The following is a 16,216-nucleotide window of genomic DNA, read 5'->3' on the forward strand; positions in this document are numbered from 1 at the left end:
ATTAATGTTTAACATGCAGTGTTGGAAAAGTTAAAGCAGTAGTGGGTCAGGCTGTCTGCAGATTAAAAAAATATTTCAAAAAAACAGTTTAGAAGAGAAAAACAGTCAAAGTCAGTTAAGAACAAGGGCCTGAAGTTGATGGTGATGAGACAAGAGTGCACAGTCTCACATAATGTGAGGCTACGATACAAACAATTTGCCACGTTACATTCAATATGATATGTATGTATACATATATGTATGTGACACACTAATGTGTGTTTCTCTAACACACTCTCTGGCTCCTTTTTCCAGCTCCTGGTGCCTGTCAGTTTTGTTTCTTGCTCTCCACCAGAGCAGGAGGTTTGGGCATCAACTTGGCCACAGCAGACACCGTCGTCATCTTCGACTCTGACTGGAACCCTCACAACGACATTCAGGTGCCACAGTCTGCCTTCATGAGATATTTCATTCGCTCTGCAACTTCCCTGCCTTGTTTGAAAACTTAAATCGTTCCCTCGTATTCACTCTTTTGCTCTGTCTTTCTCTACACAGGCGTTCAGTCGAGCTCACCGAATCGGACAGGCCAACAAGGTGATGATCTACCGCTTTGTGACCAGAGCCAGTGTGGAGGAGCGGATCACTCAAGTGGCCAAGAGGAAAATGATGCTGACCCATCTGGTGGTCCGGCCCGGCCTGGGATCCAAGGCTGGCTCTATGTCCAAACAGGAACTGGACGACATCCTGAAGTTTGGAACAGAAGAGCTCTTCAAGGATGAGGGAGAAGGTGACGTCAGTTATTTTTTAAATGGGAAAATTAGAAAGTCGAGAAGCGGTACTGAATATTGTTGTCAAATGAAATCAGGCTTTTTGTTTAAAATGTAATAATACTGGGATTTGGGTCAAAGTTTGAATGGCGTTGATTCTAATGGGGGAGATTTGGCAGGCTTTCTCTCCTAAATAAACTTATTTTGTCACAACACACTCACTTCACTGTCATTTTCTCTGGATACATTTGGCCAGAGGAGAACCCCCAGTGTCGTTCTGACGAGAACATTTTGATATGTGACATTGGTTTTGGAAGAAAAAGACTAATCAATTCCACTTTTTACCCCCTCACTCATGCGGCAGGTATGAAAAACAATACGGGGGATAAGGTTGAGGACGAGGGCAGCGTGATTCACTACGACAGCACCGCTATTGAGAGGCTGCTGGACCGAAGCCAGGACGCCACAGATGACTCAGATGTCCAGAACATGAACGAGTACCTCAGCTCCTTTAAAGTGGCCCAGTACATGGTCCGAGAGGAGGATAAGGTGAGAGGGAAATCCAGTCAAGTACACAAACAAGCTTTCTTACCTAAATTTGGATTGATTGTTTTTTTTAATTATTATTATTATTATTACTGTGTCATGCATAAAAAATATGCCCAGAGCCCCAAATGGGCTTAAAAAACACTATTAGAAGAGACCAGACACAAAACAATACTTTAACTCATTAATCTTCCTGATGTTTTGCTCCAGGCTTTAGATGAACACAGGTCGCAAACATATAGACACAAAACACATTTACAGATTTTTGAAAAGACATTTCATTCAGTAAAGGAGGTGTTAATGACAGCATAATGAGGACAACAGAGAAGAATGAGTGTCTCACTTTCACTGAACACTTAAATCTGCAAAATTCCAGGGTGAGGGGAAGGATTTGTGAGATTTTAATCCAAAGGATTACATATTAAGCATCCAGAGTTGTATCAATTCACATTCACGCCGAATAAAAAGGATTAAAAGGCTTGTATAACAATAAAAGTACAAGCAATGCGGGATGGGCATATAACAAGAAAGTTGTGAATGAATGAAGGAAGGAGTGGGAGGAAATTTGCAGGAAGGGAGGATTTTGTGTTGAGTCAAAGTGTTGTGGACTGGCCATCAGGTCAGGGTGGACAGGAAGTGGGAGGTTATTGCTGAGTGCAATTGTTATTTACACATTATATACACACACGCACAAGACAATAAAGTAGACAGAGGGTCTCCCAGATTGGTTATGGGTTCACTTGCATGTTCATAAATCATGTATGTTCCAGTCCAGGCATGATGGCTTTGTGTTTATTATTCTAGCATGCAGATTTGAGTCAGTACAAACTTTCCGTTTTGTTTTTTTTACTATAATTTGGAATACGTATATATCTCCCTGCAATCTCAAGTAAAGTTATGTCCTAAAACACATACACAAACATGAGTAAATAAATAAAAGGTTTCAGAGCACACTTGAGATAGTCTTCTGCATACCTTGGTTGTAACAATTGCCTTTCTATCATCTTGAACCAGTTTGGTAATCCTAATTCTGAATTCTGGCATCAACAAGGCATTTCCTCCCAGAGGACTGCTGCTTACTGGATGCTTTCTCTTTTTTCTCTCTGTAAACCCTAGAGATGGTCGTGCTTGAAAATCCCCTTTTTCTGAAATACTCAGATGTTCCAATTTACTTAAATCACCTTTCTTCCCCATTATGATGTTCAGTTTTAACTTCGTCAGCTCGACTTGATCGTGTCCACATGACAAAGTGCACGTGAGTTGGTGCCACGTGATTGACTGATTAGATATTTGTGTTAACAAGCAGTAGAACAGGTGAACATTTCTCATTTATTTTTTATTTATTTTTTGTTTGCCCTTATGTTGGAGAAATAAATGTTTTACCTGAATATTGAGTGCCTTAGTTATGCTATTTTTCTCCATGGTTGTCATCATTATTCAACATCAAGCAGGACACATGGCATTTGGCTTTTACTAGAAAAATGTTTTTGTAACCATTTAATTGCAAAAGAAAAAAGTTTTTGCTGCTTTCTCTCGTGTCACATTGTCCGTAATGTTTTCAAAGCGAATGATGTATTGGTTAATCAAGAAAATAATTAGCAGATTATCCAAGAATGAAAATAATCGTTAGATGCCTGATGTGTATAGTTGATAGGCGAGTGAGGATTGGAGCTGAGTAACAAATGTTTTGATGATCAGTAAAAGCCCACGAGTTAAGAATATCTGTGTTGACGGTGCCAAAACGTTTCACGCTTCAGTGTAAATGATGTTCGTTTCCATTCCAGAGAAAATGTTCATGTGCACCATTAACTCTAACACCAAATGAAAGGTTGTTTAATCTTGTGCTTTCAAGCTCTGGAGAATGTTTAAGTCAACTTCACAAAGTCTTTCTTGTGCGTTTCAAGGCCAAGTGCATTTTACCAGTGCGCAATCCACAGTCTTTGCAAGTACCTGTGAGCAGATGTTAACGACATTGTATCTTTTCATTCTCCTTGGGAAGTTCTAGCGTTATGGGGCGTTCACATATAACAGTGTTTAAAAACATGTGAAAAATGTGTGGAAGAATCCAGAGGTGTTTTTAGGCAAGAAAAATGAGTGGAGCATCATCTCCTTCACCAACTGTTGTGCGAGCTTTATCTGAAAAATGGAAGTTCAAAACTTATTTCACGCAAAACTTTGTCTCGTGTATTAAAAAAATACACCGGAAGCACTCACTGCATTCCAAACAGTTGAGTGTGACGCAGACATGCCCAGAAAAAAACACTCTCACTGTGAAATGTTTTGAGGATCAGTAAAAGCCCACAGGTTAAGAATATCTGTGTCACTGTTGACTGTGCCAGAAGGTTTCACAGTTCAGTGTAAATGATGTTTCTTTCCATTCCAGACAACATGCTCATGTGCATCATTAACTCTAACACCAAATGAAAGGTTATGTAATCTTGTGCTCTAAGCTCTGTAGTATGTCTTAGTCAACTGCATGAAATCTTTCATCTGCGTTCCAAGTGCGTTTTCCCCAAAATCTGTGAGCAAATGTTCACCACACTTTCTTTTCAGCACAGAATATGAATGTGTCTTATCTCACCTGCGCGTTCTTAATCTGATGCTCCAGATCGAGGAGATCGAACGGGAGATCATCAAACAGGAGGAGAACGTGGATCCAGATTATTGGGAGAAATTGTTGCGGCACCACTATGAGCAGCAACAAGAAGATCTCGCGAGCAAACTGGGTAAAGGCAAGAGGAACCGCAAGCCTGTCAACTACAATGACGCAGCACAGGAAGACCAAGGTAGGGGTCGTATTTGGACCGGATTTTCCTTTTCCAATTAAACTACCATCATAATCTTGTAACTATTAGAATGGCCACTTTTGTCATTCTGACTGTTTTATTGACTGTATTATTAGCATTTTATTTTACTAATAGATGTAAAATAAACAATCAATTATCATTTATGTTAAAATCGGACATGGCCAACATAAGACACAAAATTAAAATACAAAGAATGGTGATTTTTTTTTTTATTATTCAGCAAAAAATATATCCTGTTAGTCTCTTTTCTCTCCACAAAATACAGTATACAGGGCTCATCATAGTCTATATACATTATACCAAAAATATAATAATAAATATGCTAATATAGTTAAAGTCCCTTTAAAGTGATGAAAAATATAATTCACCCCATAGGAAAATGTGTTAGTGACCTGTGAGACTGTGGGCAACATTTTCACTATTTTGGTGGTAGTTTAACGGCATATTGCACATAAACAGAGCTGGTTTAGCAGCAGTCCTCCACCCTCTCTCTCCCTTTTCCTATTTGTCAGCAGCACCTGCAGCCTCTGTGTGTTTTTACATCCAAGTAAGGCACATTATTACAACTTCAAGGGGTGGAGTCAGGAGCAAAAATAGCTGCATCATGACAGATGCGAGTAGCTCTTGTTTTTGTTCGTCATATAAGTTTGATATTGTCCTCTCAATTATACCTCAGTATTAGGATCATGTTGACAGCAGAAAATCTCTTTTTCATTATCCTAAGAGTTTTTTCTGTAGTCGTACAAAGTCAAATCCTGTATCTCGTAAGATTTGTTCTATTATTTGTTTGATCCTTGCAAAAGTTGTAGAATTTAAGATGATTTGTCTTCTGTTTGAGTAACTGTATGTACAGTGGACGTGAATGGGCCTGGCCTATTGACAGACCACCGTGTGCTGTTTCAGAGTGGCATGCTGACATTTCAGATAACCAGTCCGAGTATTCGGTGGGTTCTGAGGAGGAGGATGACGACTTTGACGATCGGCCAGAAGGTAAAAAAGAGATTCGGGGGAGGGAGACATCAAGCAGAGCTGCTCGTGAACGATAAAATATGTCTGTTGTAAGACTCACAGTATCAGGTCTGTGTTAAATTATGCTTTGAAATTGATTTAGTTGTTACAGTTGCCTGCCAGAGTCAAACAAATCGGGCTGCCAAAAATGCAGACCACCATCCACCTTCTACTTCAGACAGTTAGAAGAAAACACTCCATGTGTTTCAGGAGTTTTGATTTAACGTTGTTGCATATCTTTTAACTTTACATTTAGATAAAAAAAACTGCAATGTGTGCTAAACTTACAACATAAAAAGACTTTGATCAAACTTTTACTCTCATCTTGCAGGTCGAAGGCAGTCAAGACGCCAGTTGAGGAATGACAAGGACAAACCTCTGCCTCCACTTCTGGCCAGAGTTGGCGGCAACCTTGAGGTCTGTACATCACTCCGAAACCAGTCCTGCTTTCATTTGAGTCATTTTTTGCGAAATTACTGGAATCAATCGGTTCTCATTTAAACTGATTTAGTGTGATTTAAAGTGCACTTTTAGATATTTTTCAAGCAATCTAACATCCTTAAATTGGAGATGGCAGCAAAGCTATTTCACTGCCAACAACACTGAACCTTCCAAGCTCATTCATCATCCAGATAGTGGTGGTGGACATGATTATAATGACCCACACATGTTTATTTTGCTATTATTAGGCAGTCAGGACTATTGAGAAAAGCTCTGGTGAAATTTAAGAAATACATGGATATTTGCTTAGTATACTTTCTCTCCTTGGTATTATTTTTAGTTAAAAAAAATTTCAAGGATATCCATAATATACAGTCATTTCCAACCATAGGTGCTGGGTTTTAACACACGCCAGCGAAAGGCTTTCCTGAACGCAGTGATGCGCTGGGGGATGCCGTCTCAGGACGCTTTCTCCTCTCAGTGGCTGGTGAGAGACCTCAGGGGCAAGTCTGAAAAAGAATTCAAGTAAGTCAAAAATACTGATTTAAACTGTTTACGCACATTTAAGTTACATGCTCCATTATACACATTTAAAAATGAATGATATCAGTTGGTATCAGCACTGATATGGTTGCATTACCCATTATATTACTGTATTCCTTTTGTAAATACAATCACAACAAGTTTTTTTGGAACTGAATCCACTTAATTGAAAGGAAAATTATCAGTCGAACTCTCCAAACCTTAATGAATGTTTTTTTTTGCATGTTTCTTATGGCAAAAGTGAGTAATAGTAATGATCCTAAAAAGATTAGCATGTTAAAAATCACAGATTTTCAACAGAATTTACTTTATTGTTATTGCACATTAGGGTACAATAAAATTGTCTACAGTGTCACTGTTTATCTGACCATTAAAATATCCATTTCAACATCTTCAACAGGCAAATGTGACCCGCCATGGCAAAAGTAGTAACAAGTTGGCCCAGCTCAAATTGAGTAAACAAAGAAAACTTTTTTTTTTCCAAAATGGAGGATTTTCAGTTTTTTCAAAATTATGCAAGTTGACGTTTCGAATCACAGTGCTTCAAATCACAGTATTGTGTGTCTTAAAACCATAAACTTTGTATTTGAATAAGGGTGGTTTTATTGCCGTGAATGGCGATATCACATTTGTTGTTTTTTCGGCCAATCAGCTGTTCATCACAGAGGAACCACATGGCTACTTAATATGCAGCTGCTGCTGTGGAGGCTCCTCACTGTGACTGCTGCTTATTACTGTTACTGCTGCTTCGAGAAGCATGATGTGTTTTCACCGTTGAATGAAGATGGACATGGAAAAACACATTGCAGAAGAAATCGTGGCTGGTACAGCGCAAACCTTTGGCTGTACTTCTTAACGAAGACAGAGGTTAACGTAATAACGTAATAATTACATGTGCAGGACTTTTCGAAGATGCCAATGAGATGTGCATGTTCATTGATTGATCATAATCATCAATTATCAGCTTTCTGCTGGTCTTTTTTCACAAACAGTGGTGTTTGTGAAATGGTGTCAATGGTGTTTGTCTGTGAAGGTTCTCAGTCATCTACAAAACTCCAGGTATTTAGCCTCTAATGATCAGAGTCATTAAGTCATTAAGTTAAACTCTGTTGAATGTTTTTGGATTTCTTCAGATTGATGCAGGGTTGTTAACCCAAAGAACAAAACTCCAAGGCAATATCAGACCAAATTGATGATTGTATGTATGTTATTTGAAACCGACAGACAAGGTTGGCAAGTTGTTTGGGGCCCATCACAAAAAGTCCTGCCACCCATCTGTGGGTCCTGACCCAGTCCTTGGTAATCAGTGTTCCAGAGGAAAAAAAACAAATAACAACCTACTTACTTAGTAAATGTAATATATTTATTTATTTATACACTGCTCCTTACTAGGTAAAACTATTGTAAGAAGCAAGCTTACACTTTAAGCCACTGAATTAACAAACTAACCCACTGATCAAACACCTGACCAGACAAGAAAGGTTCCTACCTATAATTACTCATGAGACCAACACCATATAAAAAAGAAAAAACATAGATTATTTTCTGCTCTCAGTAATATTATTACTGTATTATATTACTGTATATATTACACGCTTCTGTCCAGCATTGCCTGCAAGCCTTTTCCACTTATCATCTAATGTTTCTCTCTTGTCTTCTTCGTCTTTGACAGAGCTTACGTGTCGCTCTTTATGCGTCACTTGTGTGAGCCCGTGGCCGACGGTGCTGAGACGTTCGCGGACGGCGTCCCGAGGGAGGGTTTGTGTCGCCAGCCTGTCCTTACTCGAATCGGCGTCATGTCCCTCGTCAAGAAGAAGGTCAGGCCAAAGCTGTTCACCCTCGTAGTTGTGAATGAAAGAATGAATGAATAACTATATTTATTTTGCACAAATGAAAGGAATCTCAGAAAAAGTTTAAAAAGTCAAGAATGAAACAAAATAAACAGCTCTAAACTAAACTTTGTTTTAAAAAAACATGGCTTAAAACTCTACTTTAGCAAGTTACTAGTGGAATTCTGTAACTGCTAGAATTATCATTGATAGTGATAATTTTGATCATTCATACTTTATTTGCATGTTATTTTAATAACCAATATAAAATCAATGGCCATTGTACTTGAGTTACAAACTGTCAGAACTGTAATTTTAATAAAAGAACATTGTTAGATTAAAACTTACTCATATGGAGGGGAAAGTCAAGGTGACATTGTTACATGGGATGCTTTTCAACACAGTTATAAACTTTTATAAATGACCACCTTGGTAGTTCTGGTGTAAATACACCACTTGACATTCTTTGTGCAACTAAATTGTAAGAAAAAGGTTTGTGTAGCTTATTGTCATCATCCTGGTGCATTTTGTTTTGTTGGTTGTGTTCTGTGTCAGATGTGATTAATACGTTTTTATTCTGCTTTTTCTGCGACTGCTTCACAACAAAAGCTGCGTTTTGCTTGGTTGACTTTTGCTAACGGCAAAGCAGCAGCTGCTGGAAATGTTCGGTTTACATTAGCATTAACATAATGCAGCTCTGATGTTGTTGTAGGAGAGTAAACAATTAGACAGATAAAAAATTTGCCAGCTGTAAATAATTTAGAAAACAAATATGACTTGCAGTTGTTAAGGATTATAATCAAGTGTGATTAAGTGTAAGTGCAGAAATAAGTGTGATTCCACATAAGTAGTAGGTCTGTTGTTTTCGTACAGAAGAAGTAGTGGAGAGCAAACTCAGGTCAAGAATCATGATATCTCAGAAGATGTTCTTTCAGTTTATTTTGGTTTAATCTAGTTTTCAGTCCTAATTGTTTAAACGTGCCGACATCCTGATCTTCTATCTAAGCCACAGGGATTGAAATATATACTTTGAGACAAACGGCATGTGGGTGGTGGGCTTGTGATGTTAGGTAGAGCGAGTATGTGTGTGTTTTCTTTTGTTATTTTTGCTTAGTTTTCTGAGTTCTTGGGTTCAGATCCAGGAGTTTGAGCACATCAACGGACGGTGGAGTCTCCCGGAGTTAAAGCCCGAGGTGAGCGTTGACAAGGCGTCCTCCAGGGCCTCCTCTCCTGCGGTGAAGACAGCCACGCCCACACCGGACGCAAGCTATAACAACACGCCGTGCACCTCCAAGCCAGGTAATGGAACATACTCACACCAGATGCAGCAGGGGGCGCTTCCGTGTCGAGCGATAAAGGTGAATATATAACTTACAGTAACAGCACTGTATTTGTGTGAACACGTGCAGCGACTCCTGCTCCAGCAGACAAGCTAGAAAAGAACTGGAAAGAGGGAGAGAAGGTGGAGGACAAAGAGGAAGGTGAGACCCTGTCGGAGAAAGTGAAGGAAAAGGATGAGGGAAAAGAGGTGGACAGCAGCAAGACTGGAGACCCTGAAGAGGTGGGACACTGTCTTCAAAACACGAGAACTGATTTGTAGATTTGAGTTACCAGTGAACATACTGTATTTTATTTATACTTTAACGGTGCACTGTGTTACATTTGTAGAAACTGAATGCACTACACATACGTATATTTGTTGAAGTGTATAATTGCTTTAAACATAAAAAAAAATAGCCTTTTATATAAAGCAAGGACCCTGCTTCACAGAGCCCACCATTTTGCACTGACCTATTTCTACAGCAGCCTGAATGGACACAATTGAAAATCATGTCACACAGACGTGGAAAGTATGTCCTTAGTAGGGCTGCAACCTGTGATTAATCTGTTGATTATTTTCTCAATTAATACTCAATTCGTTTGCTTGTTAAACTGTGACCAAAATGGTGAAAATATCACTGTTTACATTAAATATTCTGTACAAACACTGATGAACAGCTACGTTTGCGTTGTTTGGCCCCTGCTAAAGCATGGAGATCAGTATGTTTGTGTGTGTGTGTGTGTGTGTGTGTGTGTGTGTGTGTGTGAGTGTGAAAGTTGCTTCAAATTGGCAAGGTGGTCAGAAACAAATTTTCAAGATATTTTCATCACTTTACAGGGACTGAAAGTGTTAATGTACTGTAATTTTATTATTTGACACCACGTTGCGCTACTGCCCACAGATTTCCTCTGTGGCTAAAGAGCGACCACAAAGTGTGTCTCCTGGTCAAGCTGAAGGCAAAGAGGAGAGCAAAGTGAGGGAGGTGGATAAGAAAGAATCATCTGACTGTTCACCTGCCACACTGGAGGAGAAGAAAGAGCAGGAGGAGAGTAAAGAAGAGGCCAAACAAACATCAAAGCAAGACGCCGAGTGTAAAGAAGAGAAATCAGGTAGCAAAAAAGTCCCAGACATATGAAATATGATGTTTAAAAGCAAATAAAGCAGTTTGTTTGGAGCAGTGCAGCGACTCCCTGCGTCTTATTTTCTGTAGAAGGAGAGAAGGCGGCAGAGGAGCGGGAAAAAGACAAAGAAAAGCGCGAAGATGCATCGACGGAAGCGACCAATGCCAAGGAGAAGTCTGAGGTCACTCAGGTGAAGAAAGGTGCGTCACTGTTTGTAGGCGATCGCTGCCAGAAACACATAATAACAAGTGCGCTAAATTGTATCCTCACTGTCATTTGCAGTAACAGAGGAGTTCAAAGGTGAAAAGGATGCAGCGAAAGATGTCAAAGCAACTAAGGAGGAGACACCCAAGGTTAACGTGAAGCCTCCGACTGAGCGACCGCGCTTCATGTTCAACATCGCCGATGGTGGCTTCACTGGTAAGTACTGATTTTCATGCAGTGGATGTTGAAAAGATTTTAATGCTGTTACATTTCTGACCCCATTTAGACCTGGAACATTTGTACCAAGTGATCTGAGAATCCATTGGCAAATCTGACCACAAAAACCACATTCAGAAAAGGTTTTAGGACTCCTGAGTCTGTGGATTGTGTTCACAGTGCTGCATGAACGCAATCTGTCCTCAGGACACATTAGAGTCCAACACCTAAGCCGACATCCTCTGACCCACTGCAGTTTCATTCTTTCTCTTTTTACTTTAATCAGTGCTCAAACAGAACATTCATTTATTTGTAGCCACTGCCACAATATTAACACTGATAATCACCTGATTTCTTTTTCAGCGTACGCAGAGCTTTGATTCACTGAAACGTCTCTTGTCTCTTTCTCTGTCTCTTTCTGTCTCTCCTGCTCACTCACACACACACCAACACTTTGACTTCAGGCACATTTGTAAAGTCAGACTCATTAAAAACATAATTTTGTTCTTGCAAGTGGCCACAGGAGATGCATCCAGGATGCATTTAAATCTCAGGTGTGTTTTTTTTTGACCAATCAAAAGAGTTTATTAATAAAAGCTGCAGACAATGGTGTTTTCATGTTTCATGAATCGCTGAATTGTTACATGCAAAACCTGACAAGAGAAGTAGAGAAGAAGACACATTTGGCTTCCCTGAAAAGGTGAAAAGGTGAAAATAACTTATAAGTTTGAACAAAGGCGTTACTAAGCAGTCTAAACACCATGAAAAAATTGCTTCTCAGAGCTTCACTACAAAGGCTTCAATGAGCCAAAATGATCTCCACCTTGATCACAAACCCTGAAAAGCTGTGGAAACACCTGGAGCCAGGTTTCAGCTCACTAAGCACTTTGAGATGAACCTCATTTTTACCTTATGCTGGCTTCATCCCGCAGAGCTGCACACTCTTTGGCAGAATGAGGAGCGGGCTGCCGTCTCCTCAGGGAAGATGAACGAGATCTGGCACCGCCGACATGACTTCTGGCTGCTGGCAGGAATAGTGATGTATCCTTGACAGCAGTTGCCCGAGCGATGACCCTGTGTGTTTATGTTTCTATCAGCCGGCAGAAGCCTGGTGTAATAAGTCAACAAACCAGCTAGAACTCTATAAACACTAAACAGTGTGTGCTGGAAGCTGATCTAGTAGGTCATTTCGTTCATGTTGTTCTCTCTATTATGGTAATTATGGCCATGCAGCATTCACATAAAACTGTTGCATTCTGCAAGTTAATGCTGAGGTCTCTGGTTAACTGTAATGAGAGAAATGCCCTTTTTCCCTAGAAACTGCCTTAAAACCTAATTTAGCTCAAATGACAGCAATTTAGTTTGTTGTTGTGAGTTGCAAAATGAAGCAAATCAAATTCAATTGTTCAGCTCAAAGGAACAAGTGAACATTTTGGCCATCAAGATTTACTGTCTGATGACACTCATGTCTGTGGCTTATGACACCTAGGAAGAGGATGTACACATACAACCACTTAATTAGGTACACCTGTTCACCAACTCGTTAATGCAAATATCTAATCAACTCAGTGCATGTAGACTGGTTTGATATGATAGAAAGGCAACAATAACTCAAATAACCACTCATTACAGCCAAGGTATGAAGAAGACCATCTCCAAATCCACAACTTGTCAAACCTGGTAGCAGAGGGGCTACAGCAGCAGAATTGTGCCACTCCTGCCACTTTATTAGTTGTACTGTGTACCTAATAAAGTGGCTCTTGAGTGCAGATAGTCATTTCTACATTTCAACATATTAAGCCACCTCTATGAAGGTGGATTTATGGTGAAGACACTTAATTAAGCTAGGCTACTTTTTGCACCCACTCCATGGCTGTTTGTGCTCAGGTAGACAATCTTTTTAGCTCCATACTTGATGGTCAAGGGGGCCTTTTTTCCCCCATAAACGTTGGCTTCAAAATGCCAATGGATTTGTCCATTTGAGCTGCTGCGGAATAGAAACATGGTGACACAAGATGGCGCTCTCCATAAAGCAAGGTCCTTGCCTACAGTACATGTAAAAGGCTAATTCTGAGGCTGCAAAGACTATGAATTTTTATTTTGAAGTATTTTAATCAAACATACTCATGGATAGTATATTCTTTTTCCGCCAATAAGCCTTCTTACTGTGTGCCTGTTTTTTTACTGTTATCTCTTGCTGCTGTTTTTAATCCAAACAGCGACGAAGTTGGCACTGCACACACTGGTGCCCTGAGTAAGTCACCTACCAAGATTGAAGCCTGTCAAGCGAACTTTTGGACAGATGTGTGATTAATACGTAGATGAACAATATATCTGTGGCATTTTTACCAATATCTCAATTCTTATCCAAACATTGCAAAAGTAGTCAAGTTCGAAGCCTATTAAGCGACCTGGTGGAAAGCGATGCAATTAACAGTTCTTGTGCACACAGTCTTAACTTCCCTTGACCTTTGCACCAGTCACGGCTACGCTCGGTGGCAGGACATCCAGAATGACCCTCAGTTCGCCATCGTCAACGAGCCTTTCAAGTCGCAGGCGAATAAAGGCAACTTCCTGGAGATGAAGAACAAGTTTCTGGCTCGACGCTTTAAGGTAGGGCGAGTCTCAGCTAAAGGTTCACCTTGAGTGGTAGCAATGTGTCTGTCCACCCAAAACATTGCCATGAAACTTTGCAATTAGGTGAGTCAGGTGATTATAATAATTTGGACTAACAGTGTATTCTTTTTGTTAGTTTGTAGCAGGATTACAATAAAAATGACTCAATTTTCTTGAGCGCTTATTGAAGAGTGATATATGATAGTTTGGAGCAGATCCAATAAAAACATTTTCATGAATTTAACAAAACATAATGCAGAGGTTTTTATGAAAAAATGTGGCATATATAAGATATAAAATTGGGTAAATTTTCTGAATTATTGGGCTTAGCAGCACTCTTTCTACTTTTTTCTGTATTTTCATGCCAACAACTTTGACTTAGGTCAATTGTAAGTAGGATTTTATGGTTCCTGGAATAATATCTCAAACCTCTGTGATTCTGTTTTCATTTTACAGACAATGCAGAGGCTTAAATCAGAGGATTTAATAACCAAGCATTCAAATCACTAAATGACACTTCTTGGTTTTCTGTCAAAAAAGGCTTGCGGTTTAATACTGCGGCCAACTATGCCGACAAACTTATTTTAGTACCATTTCTCAGTGTCTTCAATCACCTGACTTGTTTGATGGTCGGATGACAGATGCCCCTAGACCCACATGTTGGTCGGATGGTGTTGCTGACCGCTGCATTTCTGGAAGAGCTCTCATCCTGTTTTTGACCGGCTCACATGTTTCAGATCCTGCCCTCAACATCCTCATTTAATCTCTTTCACTGTCTCACTCTCTCCGTTTCTTGTTATCTCTGTCTCTCTCTCTCTCTCACTAAATTATTCTCAAAAATCTGAGTTTGAGCATGCACTAACGAGTCAGCAAAAACTTAAAATGATTTCACACCACTTTCCCCCTTCGTAATTTTTAGTTCGTCACATGATTGAATTACCTCATGAGATTAGATTTCCAAAGAAATTGCTGTTTTGCTGTTGCTGTGCCAACTGAGACCTTTTAGCATCTCTGAGAAACAGCACAGATTACAGATTATTTAAAGGGTAATGGTGGGTAGAAAATTAACTTACTTTGGCATTAGATTCAGAATGGGAAGTAAAGCAGAATAAATAAAACCCAGATGTTTGTTTTAACACAATTTTATCAGTTGTGTGTCAGCATTACTTAGTTAATTCCTTTGGTTCGAGGTGCTAATGACTTTGTACAAAGCCATGTTCTTTTATTAAAAGCTTTGCAAGTCATTGATGATAATGATGAGTTAAAAATGAGTTCCCTGTTTTAGGGTTCTATCATCATCTTCTGTGTTGTATTGGCTCTTTTTATTGGCTTTATTGAGTTGCCAATGTTAGGGTTTTTATTATGAGTGGATTTGATTTTTTATTGGACGTCTGAATTCTTATAATATCCTCTGTTTTCATTTAGATCATGAGTTAGCTCAAACTATTGTCAGTGCAACCAGCGGCCGCAGCTGCTCGCTGTGATGCCTAGTTCAGTGAATTCAGCTGTGCAAAGCAGCCTCAGTCTTTGATAGAGGAGGATGTTTGTCTCATGTAGTGATTAAGTGAATGTGTTACATGCCAAAGTAGGCTGCAGGTGCACCTGCATGCAAGCACTCAAAACAATCATTTCCAATCTGATTTGTTTTCCTTTTTCTTTAAATTAAAACATGCTATAGAAATGAAGCGACAGTTGAGGCTCATTCAACCCTCCTTCGTCTGATATTTTCCCAAATGCTTTGACATAGATGTCTCAGTTTAAAGAAAATCTAAAAGTTCCCATAATGCTACGTGCTGTGCTAATTTCAAGCAGACATTAATAGACAAAATCGCAAAGTGACTCACTGTCAGTGTGATTACAAAATATGTGTTTGGAGCGCAGCGTTGACAGTAACTGTTGTCCCACAACACATCAAAAAAAACTGAAATTGACAGTTTTATTTCAGTGTCTTCTGCGGGTTGAAGCTCTTTTCCAGATTTGTTGATCAAAACAATACCTCCTTGTTACAGTAGTGCTGAACAACACATGGAGGGTGCACTATTCTGCCTCCAGGTGTTTGTCCATCCATTTGTCAAAGCAGCTAAATCTGTTTAGAGTTATTATATATATATATATATATATATATATATATATATATACATACATATATACATATACATATATATATACTGTACATATAGGGTGGGGTGATACACTGATGCAAAGTTGATTGTAAATGAGAGTTTGAAATTTTTTTTAATAAGGAATTACATGATTCGATTGGACTCCGGTGGAACAGGTTTTCATAACTGTCAGCATGTCTTCCACTTTGCAGCAATAAAAAAGACTTTTAATAACTTTTGTCTTATTAGATAAAACAGTTGTTGGCAAAGTTTTCCTTTTGGAATATAAGTTGCATCTGGAAAATGTTTTAATCGTTATTGTCTTAGTTTTTCAATAAACAATAATGTTGTTTTGCGAAGTCTCTGGCATTTTCCACTAATATTGATGTGCAGTATGCTTTTTTAATCTCCATTTTACTGTATATTTCCACCTGGAAATAAACGTAAATGAATAAATTTCCATGGCAACTTTTCGCCAATATTGGTTTGTTTGCAGTCATATACATATAAATCCATAGGTGCATGAGAGTACCAGCATGTTTCATCAAGAATATTGCAAATATTGTAAATTGAAAAGGTAGTGCGGCAGAGACCAGCGGTGAGTCCTGTACTGCACCAAGTGTGAGCTGTTATGTTGTCACACTAATTGAGTTCATTGAGTTCAAATGATGCCGATTATAGAGAAGCTATTCAATAATGGAATAAATGCTATAGGA

The 16,216-nt window shown here is 39.1% G+C and overlaps 1 protein-coding gene across 6 annotated transcripts in view; it reads left to right on the forward strand.

Annotated features, from left to right (window-relative positions):
• chd3 (chromodomain helicase DNA binding protein 3) overlaps positions 1-16,216 on the forward strand; it is a 52,344-nt gene that overhangs the window by 18,441 nt on the left and 17,687 nt on the right. For 3 of the 6 annotated variants that reach the window (XM_058625764.1, XM_058625765.1, XM_058625770.1), the window contains exons 22-36: positions 295-419; positions 535-766; positions 1,111-1,295; positions 3,901-4,078; positions 5,003-5,089; positions 5,439-5,524; positions 5,940-6,073; positions 7,764-7,908; positions 9,057-9,219; positions 9,330-9,481; positions 10,143-10,350; positions 10,452-10,562; positions 10,645-10,782; positions 11,715-11,823; positions 13,263-13,395. In XM_058625764.1, the coding sequence (XP_058481747.1) occupies positions 295-419; positions 535-766; positions 1,111-1,295; positions 3,901-4,078; positions 5,003-5,089; positions 5,439-5,524; positions 5,940-6,073; positions 7,764-7,908; positions 9,057-9,219; positions 9,330-9,481; positions 10,143-10,350; positions 10,452-10,562; positions 10,645-10,782; positions 11,715-11,823; positions 13,263-13,395 (2,186 nt within the window). The remainder of the gene's footprint in view (positions 1-294; positions 420-534; positions 767-1,110; positions 1,296-3,900; positions 4,079-5,002; positions 5,090-5,438; positions 5,525-5,939; positions 6,074-7,763; positions 7,909-9,056; positions 9,220-9,329; positions 9,482-10,142; positions 10,351-10,451; positions 10,563-10,644; positions 10,783-11,714; positions 11,824-13,262; positions 13,396-16,216) is intronic. The other 3 variants (XM_058625769.1, XM_058625771.1, XM_058625766.1) reach the window with 2 other exon arrangements.

This window comes from Solea solea, chromosome 3, assembly GCF_958295425.1.
Source record: "Solea solea chromosome 3, fSolSol10.1, whole genome shotgun sequence".
NCBI lineage: Eukaryota > Metazoa > Chordata > Actinopteri > Pleuronectiformes > Soleidae > Solea > Solea solea.